Here is a 15601-nt window from a genome sequence, read left to right on the forward strand (position 1 = left end):
TGCATGTGTATGTATGTATGTGTGTGTGTGTGTGTGTGTGTGTGTGTGTGTGTGTGTGTGTGTGTGTGTGTGTGTGTGTGTGTGTGTGTGTGTGTGTGTGTGTGTGTGTGTGTGGTATAGGGCTAATCCTACAGCAGATGGACGGGGAATGGCATCCAAACAATACTGGCACTGAGAGCAGAGAGAGAGAGAGAGCCACTCCTGTAAGAATGATGAGAGCTGATTACAGAGCAGCCTAGACACCAGTCTCTGAGGACAGCTTGATAACAGAAACATAATGGCTGTACTCCCTTTCCTTACACATTTAATCACTGTACTGTTTGGCTATTTTCAGGATCATTTTACAATACTTTAGATGTTGCAACTAAAAATGTTCTTGCAATTGTTGTGGGAATGTTGTATGATTACTATTGTGTATTTGGACAGTGTTTAAATTATAAGTGAAAACTATTTAAGCCTGCTGCCTGTTCCAGCTTGACTGAATTATTCCCAACAATGTCAATGCAAATTTTTTTAAATACAATTCTGGCCAAACAGGTATTATTGGTATCCGTTGGAAACATTATCAACATAATCATCATAAATAATTGGGTCAATCTTGTATTTAAATAGATCCTCAAGCCAAATCTGTTAAATAAATGTCTTGTCATATTGGCTCTAACAAGATCAGCGAAAGTTCTCCCATGGAACTTTCACACGCTATAATAGGCAGCACACATGGCAGTGTGGCGGGAATCTGCTCCTCGAGACGAAACCTCAATGCCATCAAGGGGACCAAATGTTGTTTCCCTCCTTTTAATTGCCAACTCTGATGGTTTGCCTCCTTGTTTAGCTGTTCTTCACTAAATCAGCGGCCAGACATGTTTACTCCCAGAGCAGATTGTTACATTGGGGCCTGTGCTCCACGCTCCAACGGCCCTGGCTGACTGGCTGGCTTGCTCTGTCTGCTATGGTATGGGGGATCTGATGGGACATGTCGACGGCTGGGTGGGGAGAAGCGGAATGGTGTGGGAACACACCCGTCGGGTGCCTGGGCTCAGGCCCAGGTCTGTCAGAGAGAGTGGAACTCTAAAGACCTGCTCTGAGAGGGAGAGTAACTCCGACAGCCCAGAGACCGCCCTGCCTCTACTCCTGCCAGCTCTACTGTTACTATCACTGATACTGTTTAATAATACTGAAAATCACCACATACACCATACGCATAGCAAATACTGTGTATCATTACAGCAATTAGCATGGCAGCTACACTCATGCCACAGGCTGTAGGAACATTAGGGGTGACTTTGGCAACGGTAGAATATACTCGATGGTAAAATGATTTGTGTGGGGTAAAGTGTTGCACCAAAAGCCTGCCCCGGGTTCTACTGTTCTGTTTGTACATGAGGAATGTGCAGCTCCAGACCGCAAAGAGGAAGAGGGCAGTGAAAACAACTATAAACATGGTGGTATATATATTTGTATGTATTGTATAAGAAAAGCCTGCCCTTGCAGCTTCAAAGCTGATATTAAACAACATCTGTTTTCTCAGTTTGGAACGGCACAGCATGTCAGGCCACATCACGACGTACATTTTAAACTCTAAATCAATATTCCCCCTCATACCGGATTGTTCCACTGGAGAGGGTTCAAGAATGGACAAATGCTCATTGAGAAGAAAAACAGTTGGAATTGTTGCAGGAAAAGGGCCTAGCAGAGGGACGCTAGTGCAGTCCAATTCATTACAATTGAAAACAGATTCATTACAATTAGCCAGAGCTAGCTCAGAGTTTTATTGACTAAAAGTACAGAGAAGCAGTACAATCATTACCATCCCTCACAGCTCACTGAGGAAAGACATTTATCCACATGAGCTCTCCTCCTCATTATACATATACTAGAACCATACACCATTCAATCATTCTTTAAGCAAAATTGATTTAGTTAACAAAACATATTTTATGATAATCCTGTTTGTATAATTAAATTAAAAGTTAGCCAATGATTTAAAAAAAAAAATATTACATTACCAGAACTTAAATAAAATTATGTTTGTTTAGATAGTAACTCTTATAGTGGTCTACTGGAGTGAATGCTACATACAAGTAAACCATGTACACCTAACATGTTGACAACTCTTAAAATTCATTGTTATGCCATACAGTGTCCTTCCAATTATTAATCTCCTTCCGTGTGTAATAAGTGAATTACGGGGATGTAGAGGATAATTTATGATGAGAGGTGACATGTCTAAAACACGCCATAAATCCTCATGTCACAGGCTGTTAATAATGTGCTCCAAGCCCACAACCATTCCTCACTGTGTTTATGGACAACCTGAGAATTAGAAATTATATACTCTGAGGGTTGGAAATTCCTACAATTGTTGTGCTATTAAATCATCAATTACCATGCTATGATGAATGAACAAATTAAGAAAGAAATGAAAGAAAAACAAATATGATAAATTACATTACATAAAAAGGGGAAGAAAACATGGCATAATATTTCTAAGACCTCAACAATGTACTCGTGCAGCACAGCCAAAACACATGTGAGTTATTCAACAATGTTTCATTTGTAAACCAAATTTAATTACATCAAAACAGCTGGGTTTCTTCTTGATCTTAACCCGCACCTTTTTAAACCATATCTTGTGTGTGGGGGATCTTTTCGTGTGTGTGTGTGTGTGTGTGTTTAACTGTTAGTGATACGGAAATGCTTATGAAAACCAGATGGAATACTGTACTGATCATTGCGGAATCTTGGAGGCAACAATCCTTCCCCGCACACTCAGTCAGTATCCCAGTCCAACCTCATCTCTGCTACAGGATTACCCGAGGCTCCGCACCCACTTATCAATCTTGTTTGACCATAACAAAAAAATCCTAATATCTAATCGAATGAAAACTATTTTTGTGCTTTTCAGCATTTATGTAAAAATGACATGGTAATTACTACTGGGTTACTCAATTATAACATGATGGATTCTTTGGGATTCATTGGATCAATCACCACTTTTTACCATCCCAGTTACTTTTACTAAACATAAAACATAATTTTCCAGTACATTATAGTAAAATACCAACTGGAACAGAACTATGAAGTTCAGGCCCTGCTCACACTAGTGCAGTCACTGTAGATGGTTATTTAGACAGAAATGTGTCACTCTGCTCTGTGGAGAAGTGTGATACATCTTTTGTATCAGTCTGTGAGATGGGATTCTTTGATTTTGAGTAGGGCTTATTATTGGATTTTTAAAAAAATATATAAAGCAGTTCTTTTAAATCTCCCATTTTACCTCACATCACTGCTTTTATGGCAACCTAGTGGTGATCAGACACACTCTCAGAGCTTGCTACTTTTTAATGCCCCATGGGTTTCTAATTGGAGAAAACTGCTAACTGTGCTACTAGAACTTGGAATGACCTACATGCCTTAAATCTGGACACTGGTACCTATAGGTCATTTAAGTTTTTAGTGAAGATTAGGGAGGTTTGTATGTGTGGTTAGTGTATTCATATTCATGTAGTGTATTCATGTTATTGTTTGTAACTGGTTCTTGTATTGTATATATATATATTATTTAATTTTTTTACTTTGGTCTATGTAAATCAGGGCCCTGCTGCAAAAGAGACTCTGGTCTCAGTCAGGTGTCCCTGAAGAAGCTTGAAAAGAAAAGGCCTTAGTACTGGATAACAGATACTACTTGCTGATAATTTAGGGCTAGAACCCAGGTTGAATGGGGGGGTAAGGTTATGGGTAAGTGGTTCAGTTGGAGCTGTATTCGTTTAGGAAGCATTGTGCCATACATCCGTCCTTTGCAACAAGGCCAGATCGTAATGTATTTCCAGGCTTGCCATGCGACATCAGACCCCTCTCTCCCCTCCACCCAGCAGCTGGGCTGGGGCTGGGTTCTCAGGGCCTGTGACGTCACCACGGCCCTGTCACTGTGGATCAGTGTGTGTCAGGGAGCTCAGCACGCAATCCTGCCCCCCCTCTCCCAGGTTATATAGACCGTTCCTGATCTGAAAATGTGTCAAATACTTTTGAGTTTAGTTTGAGTAATAATTTACGAGCATTAAATTGACATTCAAGTGCAGGCGTTTTTGTTAGTGAGTGCATGGCTGATCACCATGTCTCTGAGACCTCTGCTCTTATTTTCCATTTTAAAAGGGATCAATTTTTTTTATTATTTTTTTTAAATTTTTAAATGAATGATAGCCATTGATTCTTGAATGATAACACATGTAAATGCCCCGGGAGCTTAGTTCAATGGTCTTACCGCATCAGAACTCTGATATAAGCTTGTTTTACTGTCCTTAAAGTCTTTACTATTGATTTGAGAGTGGTTACATTTCCTCAGGCCCATCCCTTCTTTGAATCCCACATTGCTACGTTAAAGATGCAATCTGTAATTCAAACAACAGCAACGTGGGCTCCCCGCCACTTTTCAGGTAAACAGCTGAGGGATGAGACTGGAGAAATGTAACCACTCTCAATTTCATAGACAGAGCTATGGATGCAAATACTGACCATCCATGAGATCCAAAATGATAGTTTTAACCATGTTTTGAAGCTATACAGTGTTTGTTTACAATTACATTGTTTACAAACAATGGAGTAAAACAAGTTTATATTTTGGGTTCTGATGGGTTAAGACAGTTGAACTCATAAGGCATTTATAAGTTATATTCTTCAATAATCAATGGCTATTTATCATTAATTTAAAAGTGCAAAAATGGATGTGCCAATTACAGATTCACTGACGACTTCTAAACCTAAAACGGACTAGTTCTTGTCTAGACAATCAACAACAATTTACAAATCTGTTAGTGAAGTTAGAGAATGAGTAGTGAGGCTTGGTAGTCTCCAAGGTTAGGAGAGACTTGAATGTTTGAAGCCTTACGCTTTATACTGATCATCTTTCGCGTAAAAATGACCTCTTATGAACTTGAGCGTCTCTTTAAATAGCCCGTCTGGTCTGTAGGACCCAGCGGAACACTGCAGCCTCCCGCTCGAGCCAGTCTCCGTTCGGAGCGAGGAGAGAAAGAGCGCGTAGACTCCTCCTCGTTCTCCGGTGTCAAAGTTGACATCAGCCCTGGAACTGAGCACGGGAGCTCGAGCCTGAACTGCTCTCACAACAGTGGCATGCTTCATGGAGTTATGTACCTCGCGCTGCCCTCTGAACTGCCGTCATGGATTGCAAATCGCGAGCACTTTTTAGTTTGATTATCTTTTTCTCACATATTCACTCTGCGCATCTGATCATACATCCGTCCAATGAAGGTAAGAAAGCGTTTGGAGATAGAGGAGTGTCTGAGAGGGGATGTTTGTGTTCGGTTGTGTTTATGTTCAGAGAGCGGTAGCCTACATCGGCACGGCGACGCTCGCCGCGCAGTCTGGGTCCAGATATTTAAGGTGGTCCTGCACGGAACTGATGCTGTGAAGGTGTCACGCCGTGTATCACAAGACGATTCAGAAATGTTAAAAACACTGTCATATTGGCCCTTTTATTACTGCCTATGTAAAGCGGATAGCATTCTTAATTTCACCAACTCTGGGTGAAGCTTGATGAGATTGAATAATTAATTCACGCACTGAATGCAGCGTTTAAAACGGTCATAAAGACTTATTGCTCGATAATAATAGATGGAAACTTCGGTATCGTTTGGTTTGCGATTATTAGATTATTACACTTAATACCGGGCTATCTTGAGGCTACTTTAAAGGTGATTGTTATCGTATGTTTTCTCCAAATAGCTTACAGAAATGAAGGATGAAACGTGGATTGTACAAATAACATAAGGGGTAGCTTTCACATTTCGGATAGATGGGTCTACATTTTAGGATTTTATTTTTGTTACGCTATTAGGCTACTGGTAAATGCACACGCCTAGTCCAACAACAATGAAGAGTAAAGACGGGGCAAAGACGAGGCAATGATGTGAATTATATGACACAAAATCGGCGTTAGTGGACCTGCTGTTATCGGATCAACCCCAGTTTATTCAAAGCTGAAAATCTGCATTTAGAAAATCTTCTCTTTATGCCTGAATATGAACATTATTATTGTTGATACGAATAGATAGATGGCTTGCTCACTTTGAGGCTATAGAAACGTGGTCGAAGGAGCGCGCTCACCCTGAAGATACATCGCCCTATAGCACGGGGTTTATCTGCACCATAGTTCTAATGATTATCCCATTAGCTACTTCTCTACCCATAATTTCGACAGTTTCCTCCCTCTCTCTCTCTCTCTCTCTCTCTCTCTCTCTCTCTCTCTCTCTCTCTCTCACACACACACACACACACACACACACACACACACACACACACACACACACACACACACAGAGTTATCATGAGATCATTTGGCCACATATATTCCAAAGGTCAATGCTCTGTTATTGCACTTTGGTTATGAAAGCACACTGAAAGTTTTGATGACAGGCCTACCTGTAACGAAAATATACCAACATTGAGTAAACACATTTCTAATTACATTGGTATTATTGGGGTATGGCATTGATTGACTTTTCACTACTTCATATAGGACTTGAATATGCTTTTCGCATATCTGCATGATTCAAAGCGCAAGATTATGTTTGTTTCCAAGGCACCTTACATTATCCCCAAAACATGACAAAAATATTGAACATACTCACATTGATGAACTGAAATCTAAATATCATCTCTAGTTCATTCATTCACAATCTCATTGCCGCTGACTTATCAGCGTCTTCACGGCGTGTTGTGGTAGCCAGTCCTTTGTTGCAACATCGTGTTGCCATACTGTACAGTGCGTCCACCATGCACGTCACGATCATACCAAACAGCAGAAATCATATGTTGTGTGTGTGTGTGTGTGTGTGTGTGTGTGTGTGTGTGTGTGTGTGTGTGTGTGTGGTGTGTGTGTGTGTGTGTGGTGTGTGTGTGTGTGTGTGTGTGTGTGTGTGTATGTGTGTGTTTGTGTGTGTTTGTTGTTGAAGGAAATTGCTACTTAATCAAATGAGCGTAGTGAACAATACGTTAGCCTATGGCTAGAATATGGTGTGGTATTGAACAATGACTCTTTCGTTTAAGAAAAGTATAAATATAATAATGGGTATTAGGCCACCGCAGAAGTAGTTCCAAATGTTGTTTTTGTTAATACATTTAAAGTATATTTAAAGCCAAACCATGTCTCTGCGTAGTGTCAATGTAGTGGGAAAGTAATAATAATGCCTTTTTCTAGAGTCTTGTTCGGGTATGGCTATGCTTTTATCTGTAACGCCTAGGCCCAAAGTAGCCATTTGTCCAACTACACACTTTACCGTTAAGCTTAACTTTGATCTAGACGTTTCGATTAGATTAATCTTCAGAACCCAGTTACCCTTGACGGCAAATTGACTGACCTCTCTTTGAAAAAGGTGTTCTTAGATAACTTTTGATATTGCTTTGAGAAAAACATTTCATTTTTTTATTTTATTTTTTTCCCCCCCTCAAATAAGTATTTTCATATTATTAATGTAGGCTATATCAACATCTCACTGTTAGTAGAACAACTCATGTTGGCCTAACTCAGCAGGCCAATCCTCGACATAGCCTTTACGACATGATTTCACTTTAAATGCCAACTGACTCGACAGCATTTTTGCTGTTCTCACTCGATATATGATGCACGTAACATTTATAAATGACATATAACTCCTCTGATCATTCCAATAAGGAAACACTAAATTAAATGTATTCTAATTTAAATATATTCAAGCATTGTTTGCGGAACGTTTATTTTCAGGAAAGATATTCTTGTCCACATTTTGGACAATTAATGCCAATTTATATATATTTTAATGTGTATCTATATTCCTAGACTATTGCTCATGAACTTATTTTACGTAAATATTCAAACTGTCGTAGTTTGCCCTTCTAGCCTATAACACGAGGCCTGCCAGTGAGTGTCAGTGTCGAGCCGCTCTCCCATATGATAAAGCCGTTCGTGTAGAACAGTCTCACTCACACATCTGTAATAATAGAACAATAAAATCAGAAAGCCCCAACTTAACGGAGGAAGAGAGCTATATGCCTGTTTGATATTGCTTTGTGCTTAAGGCGCCTTGTATTCATGGCCTGGTTAAGTCTCAGTAATAAATGCACACACACACACACACACACACACACACACACACACACACACACACACACACACACACGCGCGTAAAAGTGCCAGAAAACGAAGGCATATATAGATAGCTGTACCCTAACGTTTAGGTTGTTGCCCTCTCTTTATTTCAAGTTTCAACCCTGGTTTAGGATATTTGCATTATGAGTGCTGAATTAACCTACTCTGACACGGCGGCCGAAAGCATTTTGGCCAGACTCTTTATATTAAATTATTGATATAGCCTACCAGATATGTTTTCAAATGGTGCCCTTTTTTCAGACAGAAAACAAGTTATTTGAAAAAGGCTAAACCTTTTGGTCGACCTTTATACGTCTGTAACATAGTTTGTTATGACCGTTTAGTTTTCTAGGGCGTGCCGAACACATTTTAGGCCTACAGCCTTGATCAGCGGCAATAATAACACTTGGCTTATGGCCTATAACGTGGTTTGAATTGCTTTATGTACAGCAACGTCAGAGTATTTATTTTTGCTATTTATTCAATAAGCCACTATTTTGTTGAAGTGTACCGTCCTTTTAGACCGTCATCTTGTTTTCAGACATGAGGCGTACTATATTCGAAAAGTACTATCGACTAGACATAAGCATATAGCCTACAGAGGTCGAAATCCTGTTTTTTGAGTAATAGGTTTTGAAGTGCGTAGAGTTAACAATTTCAATTTTGTGTTTTTAGTATTCTGCATTGCCATCTTTATTATTAAAAAACTTCATCATGATAATGATAATGACAATAAAAACACAATTGTAGCCTTGTACTAATGATTCCGATGCTGGTAGACCTAATGATGATATAAAAACTGTTCATGAGCTTATCACAATTAGACAATAGCCTACATTTTACAAATAGCTTCCAGACGCTCTCATGAAGGGCTAGTTTAGCATGTTTGCTTTAATAATAACAATATACTTTATGTTTTGAAATACTGAAATGGTTACACAGAGGCTCACAATATAGCGGCCACTAAGACTTTTCAGATGAAAGTATTTTTTTTAAAACTTAGCCAACCTTTTTTTGTCGAACAGAAAACAAGTTATTTGAAAGAAACAGCACTCATGGACAACTCTCCCTATTTTCAGGCAAGTTGGCTATTATCTTATGACAGCGGACACATCTTGAAAGTGTAACAATGAAAAAGAGAATACATTTTTTTTTTTTTTTTTACCTTTTGCTATAGACCTTAGCCGCAGCTCTGTTTAGTGTTTTTGATTCTGCATAGGCCTATATCGAATGATGGTCGTTTATATGATAGCGTGGATGTGCAATTCATCAAGTTGAAATGTAGGCCTATTACATAAACATTATGATACATACACTAACAATAGACCAATAATTCAACTTGAAATATTGGCTTTTCAGAGAAAATGCTTTTAGAATAGGCCTACTGTATAGAACTTTATGTGTAAATATCCCCTCGCCCATGCACATTGATCAAATGCATAAGGAAAGTTATAGCAGGACAATCGCCAAACTCTCCGCCCGTGGTATTTTCCCCTGCAATCAACAATGTGCGGACGGTAATTCGTTACACCTATCTCCACTCCCATCTAGGCAGTGTGCCTAGTGAAACAAACTTCTGTTTAAAGAAGCAAATTAATTTTGCTGCCATTTAGCGGTGCTTGTGTAAGTCATACTAGTCTTGTGCAAACTTTGGGGAGTTACAAACTGTATCCCGTTGTGCAGTTTACCCCAAGAGTGAAAGCAATACGGTCGCATTTAGATTTCTTGTTTGAAGTAAGAATAATCCTGGACATATGTTAGTCGATATTTGATTGGCAGCTGGGTGATTGTTTTTACCAAAAAGCTCAGTATTCAATAAGTTCACAATTACCTGTGAAGTTATAGAGAACAGCTCGAAAGTGTCTGTGAATAGGCGACAGTGCATGCACAGAATGCCTGGGTGATGCGCTTTTTTACAGTTTGTCTCTCCGCCTGCATTGGCGCCGATAGGCCGCGATATTTTTAGCCGGTGGCAGGGAGGCCTTGTCCGGGGAGCACTGAGCGGCAGCCCCCGCTGGGAGGAACGCTGTTTTGTGAGCGATGGTACCTTTCAGGGGTGCTGGAAATGTGCTTACACATGCCCTTGCTTTAAAAATAGTGCTGTGTGTGTGTGTGTGTGTGTGTGTGTGTGTGTGTGTGTGTGTGTGTGTGTGTGTGTGTGTGTGTGTGTGTGTGTGTGGTAGACCTAACTACTGAATGAGGGGCCTGAGGTGTGAAAAGGTGGAAGAAGAATATGTATGTGGTATATCCTACAGTAGGTACGGTTGTGATGTAGAGGTGAGACTCATACGCAAAACCAACGTGTGAAACATGAAACGTGAGGAGAGACCCAATTTTGTTCTTATCCGCGTGCGTATGACGATGAATACCAAAGGGATGCGCGGGCAGGTAGTTGTGAATTAGTAATGGCCAAAGTAAACGCCCAAAATATCCAATATAAGGAGATTTCCGAGTTAAATCAGTCCCCTCTGCGCTCTCTAGCTATGCTACATCTTCAATTTTGTGGGTTGTTGTTGGTATATATATATATTGTTATTGCGTTTATTTATCAGCTTTGTTATAGAATATGTTGTAAACAAAACTAAATCAATGCATTTATCAAAGTTGTTGAAATTACAATTAATGAATTAATTAACCTGTCGTCGTATACTGTACGTTCTGTTGAGGATGCCCATCAACCGATTTGTGTTGATTTGTTGATATGCGATATGTTAATGTGACTCGCTACATCAAGGAAATGTGCGTACGATGGGTCTGGACCACTCATAAATTTATTGTTATCTCAAGAACACATTTCAATTTAGAAGAAATTGAAGAATTCGGAAAAGTTCTTGAATTTGTTCTTACGCACGACTTAAGAGCAAATCCATGCGTACGCACGATTGATGAATGAGGCCCAGTAACTCTCATTCTGAATAATTCATAATGGGACGTGAACACTTCACCCTCTGCACTGCAGCCTGTGTTCTTACAACCTACTGCAGAGACATTATCAATAAACATTCTCTGTATTAGATATACATACAGTATTTAGGAGTTTTAATTTCACACCATGTATTTGTATCCATTGATATTTTCATATGATCTGTATCCTAGATATACTCTGCATAGCCATTTTCTTACACTTCACGTTCACAGTCCACTCCTCCTAAGTGGTTTCACCAGTGACATTCTAAATTCTGGATATAATAGGGATGAGTCCAAAGTGAATGTTTCTGTATTTCCGGCCGGAGCCATTGGTTCTAGACCACCTTCTCTCCATCTGAGGTTCTCGAGCGCTGTTTCTGCCACTCCCCTGTATGGGGCTGGACAAATCAAACAAATTAGTGGTTCTAAATGTCTCTGTCTCTGACTGTTGTTGTTGTGGTGGTTCTGGCCCTATGTTTCTGTCTCTCATGTATTGATTCACCTGTTTCCTCCTCATATTGTCTGTTCCCAGAGACCACACTGCTATTTATACCAGTTCCCGTATACAGTGTGGAGCAGACTGGGCCTGCCCGATGCTGGGTAGCTCCACTGGAGAGTGTGTTTCTGTCTGTGTGTGTGTAATGTATGTGTGTGTGTGTGTGTGGTGTGTGTGTGTGTGTGTGTGTGTGTGTGTGTGTGTATGTGTGTATGTGTGTGTTGGCGGTACTTTCCTACCCCTGCAGCTGGAGAGTTTGCCTTAGCGATAGAGCCATCTAATTTTCTGCTCTCAAATTCCCCCGCTCGGCTCAATTTGAGTCGTTGGCTCGCCTCGTTGAGAAATGTAAATTGGAACCAATGGGGCTCGATGCTGAGCTGCCATTATCTGACAGGAGCAGATAGCTTTATTAGGGCTAATAGGGATCTGTCTACTGTGAGCTAACCGCCAGCTGTTTGGCCAGAACTCAGGTGAGGCTCAATTTAGTGGGTTTCAGGGCTGGAATTTGATAATAGGTTGTGCTTCCTCCACCTCTTTCCTCTCCAAGTGCAGTAACTGCATGCTATGTGTGTGTGTAGTATGTGTCATGTGTGCTAGAACACACTGATGCCTTCCCTCTCTCTCCCGGAAGGCTCACTGTGGCCTTGTCTTTTCCATTACTCATGTCCTAAATATGAGTGATGTGTGTTAGGTTGTATTGAGTAAAAGGAAGCATTATGATACAAGTTTATAAGTGGGTGAATGTGCCTTTTTTACTCTTTTCCCTCGTGCCGGATAACATCATGCTCTGATTTAGTGCAAACAACTTACTTATCACAGCCCTGAGCGATTGCATATTCTATGTCAGGGTGAGGCTTAATTGACAGGTTCTCAGAATGCATTGCGGCACAACCAAGGGGGTCTGTATCAGTGTTTGTATACAAGTGTATGTGTACTCTGCTGTATATTTGTTGAGTGTGTGTGTATGTTAACTGTAAGTGTTTACAATGCAGCCATGGCGTTCTTTGTTCTCAGCAGGGTGGAGAAAACAGGCTGACTCAGTGACAGGCTCTTGCTGAGAGAGAGAGAAGAGAGAGGAGAGAGAGAGAGAGAGAGAGAGAGAGAGAGAGAGAGAGAGAGAGAGAGAGAGAGAGAGAGAGAGAGAGAGAGAGAGAGAGAGAGAGAGAGAGAGAGAGAGAGAGAGAGAGAGAGAGAGAGAGAGAGGGGAAGGGAAGGGCGTCTTGCTAGTCCCAAACTTTTAGTCTGTGGCGACGCCTGTTAATAATAATGGAATCATTCTTATGTTTCCATTTTGTGTTTTGACATTATTAATAGTTAAAGTCGCTTACAGAGAACTGTGTCGGCCAATTGGAGTTGAGAATATATATTTATTTAAACTATGTGAAAACATTGGCCTTTAGAATGTATTTAAACCTATTAGAACACTGTATTTCTAACATTGTCGTCTCCACATTGGGCCTATTTCAATACTCCCCAGGGACACAGACAAGAGCTTGACTGTCTCCTCAACCACGTTTCACTCTGGATATCATATCCCATCCTGCTCTCAGTAGAAAATAAAGATCTTGATGAAAGATTGAATAAAGATTTAATTGGATTTCTTCTCTGCTCTGTACGTTTCTTTTGTTCATAGTGAACACTCTACCCCACTGGAGGTTTATCACATGTCCTTATCAAATTTTTCAACCCAATTAATTATAGCACTGATCATTCACACCATTCCCTTCCCATTCTCCAACGGAGTGGGGGGTTTCAACTCCCTGTGATCGTTGGATTACATTTTTAATTGATTTCAAAAATCGAAATAAATGTGAGGTTAGAATGATTTATTCATTTGTTCATTTGCATTTGTGTCAGATAAATAATCAATATTTCAACTAAAGGATACCATCATAAAGTTTTACTCAAATTGTTGAGCCCCTCAAACATCCATCCAGGGATTTAGATGGTAGGTGTTGGTCAGACAAGGGACACCGTGTGTGGTTCTCTGACTGTGTTGAGGACAGTGTGTTCTTCCATCCCCTGCTTTGATGCTCCTCATAGAAGACAAGACAGCAGGCTGCCTATGTTTGGTTAGCTTTAGGATGTCATGACAGGGGAGCAGGCCTGTGTGTGTGTGTGTGTGTGTGTGTGTGTGTGTGTCTGTGTGTCTGTGTGTCTGTGTGTCTGTGTGTGTGTGTCTGTCTGTGTGTCTGTGTGTCTGTGTGTGTGTGTGTGTGTGTGTGTGTGTGTGTGCGTGTGTGTGTGTGTGTAACAGCTGAATAAATACAGGCCTGATCAGGGCTCTTCGTAAGAGATCTCACAGAGGTCCCCCAAGGGAGGAGAAGAGGGGTTAACAAGACAGAGAAGAGATCGACATTAATCTCACTTGTTTTTTCTCTCCTCCTTTTCACAGTCAACCTGTTGGACTCCAAAGCAAGCCAGGGAGAGCTAGGATGGATCTCCTACCCGACACATGGGGTACGTATGAGATGTCACCCTTATGAGCTATGTCATGCGGTATTAACCTCTGTCAATCTTATGAGCTTAGTCCTGCGGTAGTAACCTATTTCCATAGGTTAATTCCGTAGTTAACCACCTTGTGGTTTAAGTGTGTTTGAACTCACCATATGGATGGGTTGGACAGACCATATTTGTGTATATGGGGGGTTGGGAGACGGTAAGAATGCCCTTCTCAAGGCCAGATTAGGTTAAAACATGGATTGGATCATTGTGAGTGGCAGAAACAGCACAGCATATTAATTACCCCTTGCTAACATGATACAAGTCATTAACATTAGTCATAGGCCATACATCTGATAATAATGTGCTGTAATAACAAAACAGCAAGACAACTTTTGCCGCAAGTCATGGAACAACTTCCCCCACCTAATCCATCTCTGTTCCCCAGTCCCAGGGTGGGTACTCCCACCAGGCTCTGTGTTTATTTGTCTACCAGTTAGACCACTGGGCTCCTGGGCTGCCCCAGCCCAAACTCCCCCCAAACTTTATTAAGTGTCAGAATTACTCCCTGGCAGTAGCTGAAGGTAATCCACTCATTTGTTCCATAGAGCTGCCAAACCTAGTTTCCCTCGGCCATATTTATTGCTGGCCCAGTAAAATGCGGAGGTTACTTCGTAAGGTTGAAATAAAAACACTTAGAGAACACTGAGTTGAATGTTCAGTGCTTATTTTGGACTGGGTGTGATGACAAAAGGAGGTAATTCATATGACCTTTAACAGCAGGGACTCTTTTAGGTAAAGCAAAGCAATTCACATAAAAACAATATATTAAACAAAGAGAGTTTACGTAGAATTCAGTAGGTGAATAGGCAACGGAATGTGCAGAAACACCAATGTCATGCTGAGAACACTCCTTCTGCTGTTAGAGAGAGACAGAGAGAGAGACAGAGAGAGAGAGAGAGAGAGAGAGAGAGAGAGAGAGAGAGAGAGAGAGAGAGAGAGAGAGAGAGAGAGAGAGGGGGTAGTGAGAGGAAGGGAGAGATAGTTTGCTGATGATCAAGTCCTCAAGGTGAATCATCTGTAATTACTCACGTCGTTCGCTGACTGCAGTCCGATAAGCGCTCTGCCCTGAGAGCCCGGCCCTCAGAAATGATTTCTCATAATGTGGTGGCACAGGGCCTACACACACACAAGCACACACACACACACACACACACACACACACACACACACACACACACACACACACACACACACACACACACATACACACACACACACACACACAGACTAACACTGACACTGACGGATGGGACACAAACCGCTCCGGTTAAAGCAAATTAAGAGCTAAGCCTCCCGGATGCTCCCTGTGCAGCGACCAGCATAACTGATGCAATAAGAGTCTGTGTGTGTTTTTCTGTGTGTGTGTGTGTGTGTGTGTGTGTGTGTGTGTGTGTGTGTGTGTGGTGTGCCAGGCTCTGACCAAAAGAGTGTCTAAGCAGAGCTTAGTTTTTCTTTAGATGCAGTTGTTGGCCTGACACTTGATGCCTTGAAAGAAAGACAACGATACAGTCCCAGACTTTAATGGGTGGGGGTTGATAGAGACTACAACACAG

At 41.0% G+C, this 15601-nt stretch overlaps 1 protein-coding gene across 1 annotated transcript in view; it reads left to right on the plus strand.

Moving 5' to 3' along the window:
• Positions 1–5129: 5129 nt before the first annotated feature.
• The window catches only part of epha3 (eph receptor A3), a 77909-nt gene continuing 67437 nt past the window's right edge, over positions 5130–15601 (plus strand). Inside the window, exons 1-2 of the mRNA XM_083681248.1 lie at positions 5130–5265; positions 13939–14003. Coding sequence (XP_083537374.1) covers positions 5175–5265; positions 13939–14003 — 156 coding nt within the window. The 5' untranslated portion in view covers positions 5130–5174. The remainder of the gene's footprint in view (positions 5266–13938; positions 14004–15601) is intronic.

Source organism: Argentina silus (genome assembly GCF_951799395.1).
Source record: "Argentina silus genome assembly, chromosome: 12".
NCBI classification, from domain to species: domain Eukaryota; kingdom Metazoa; phylum Chordata; class Actinopteri; order Argentiniformes; family Argentinidae; genus Argentina; species Argentina silus.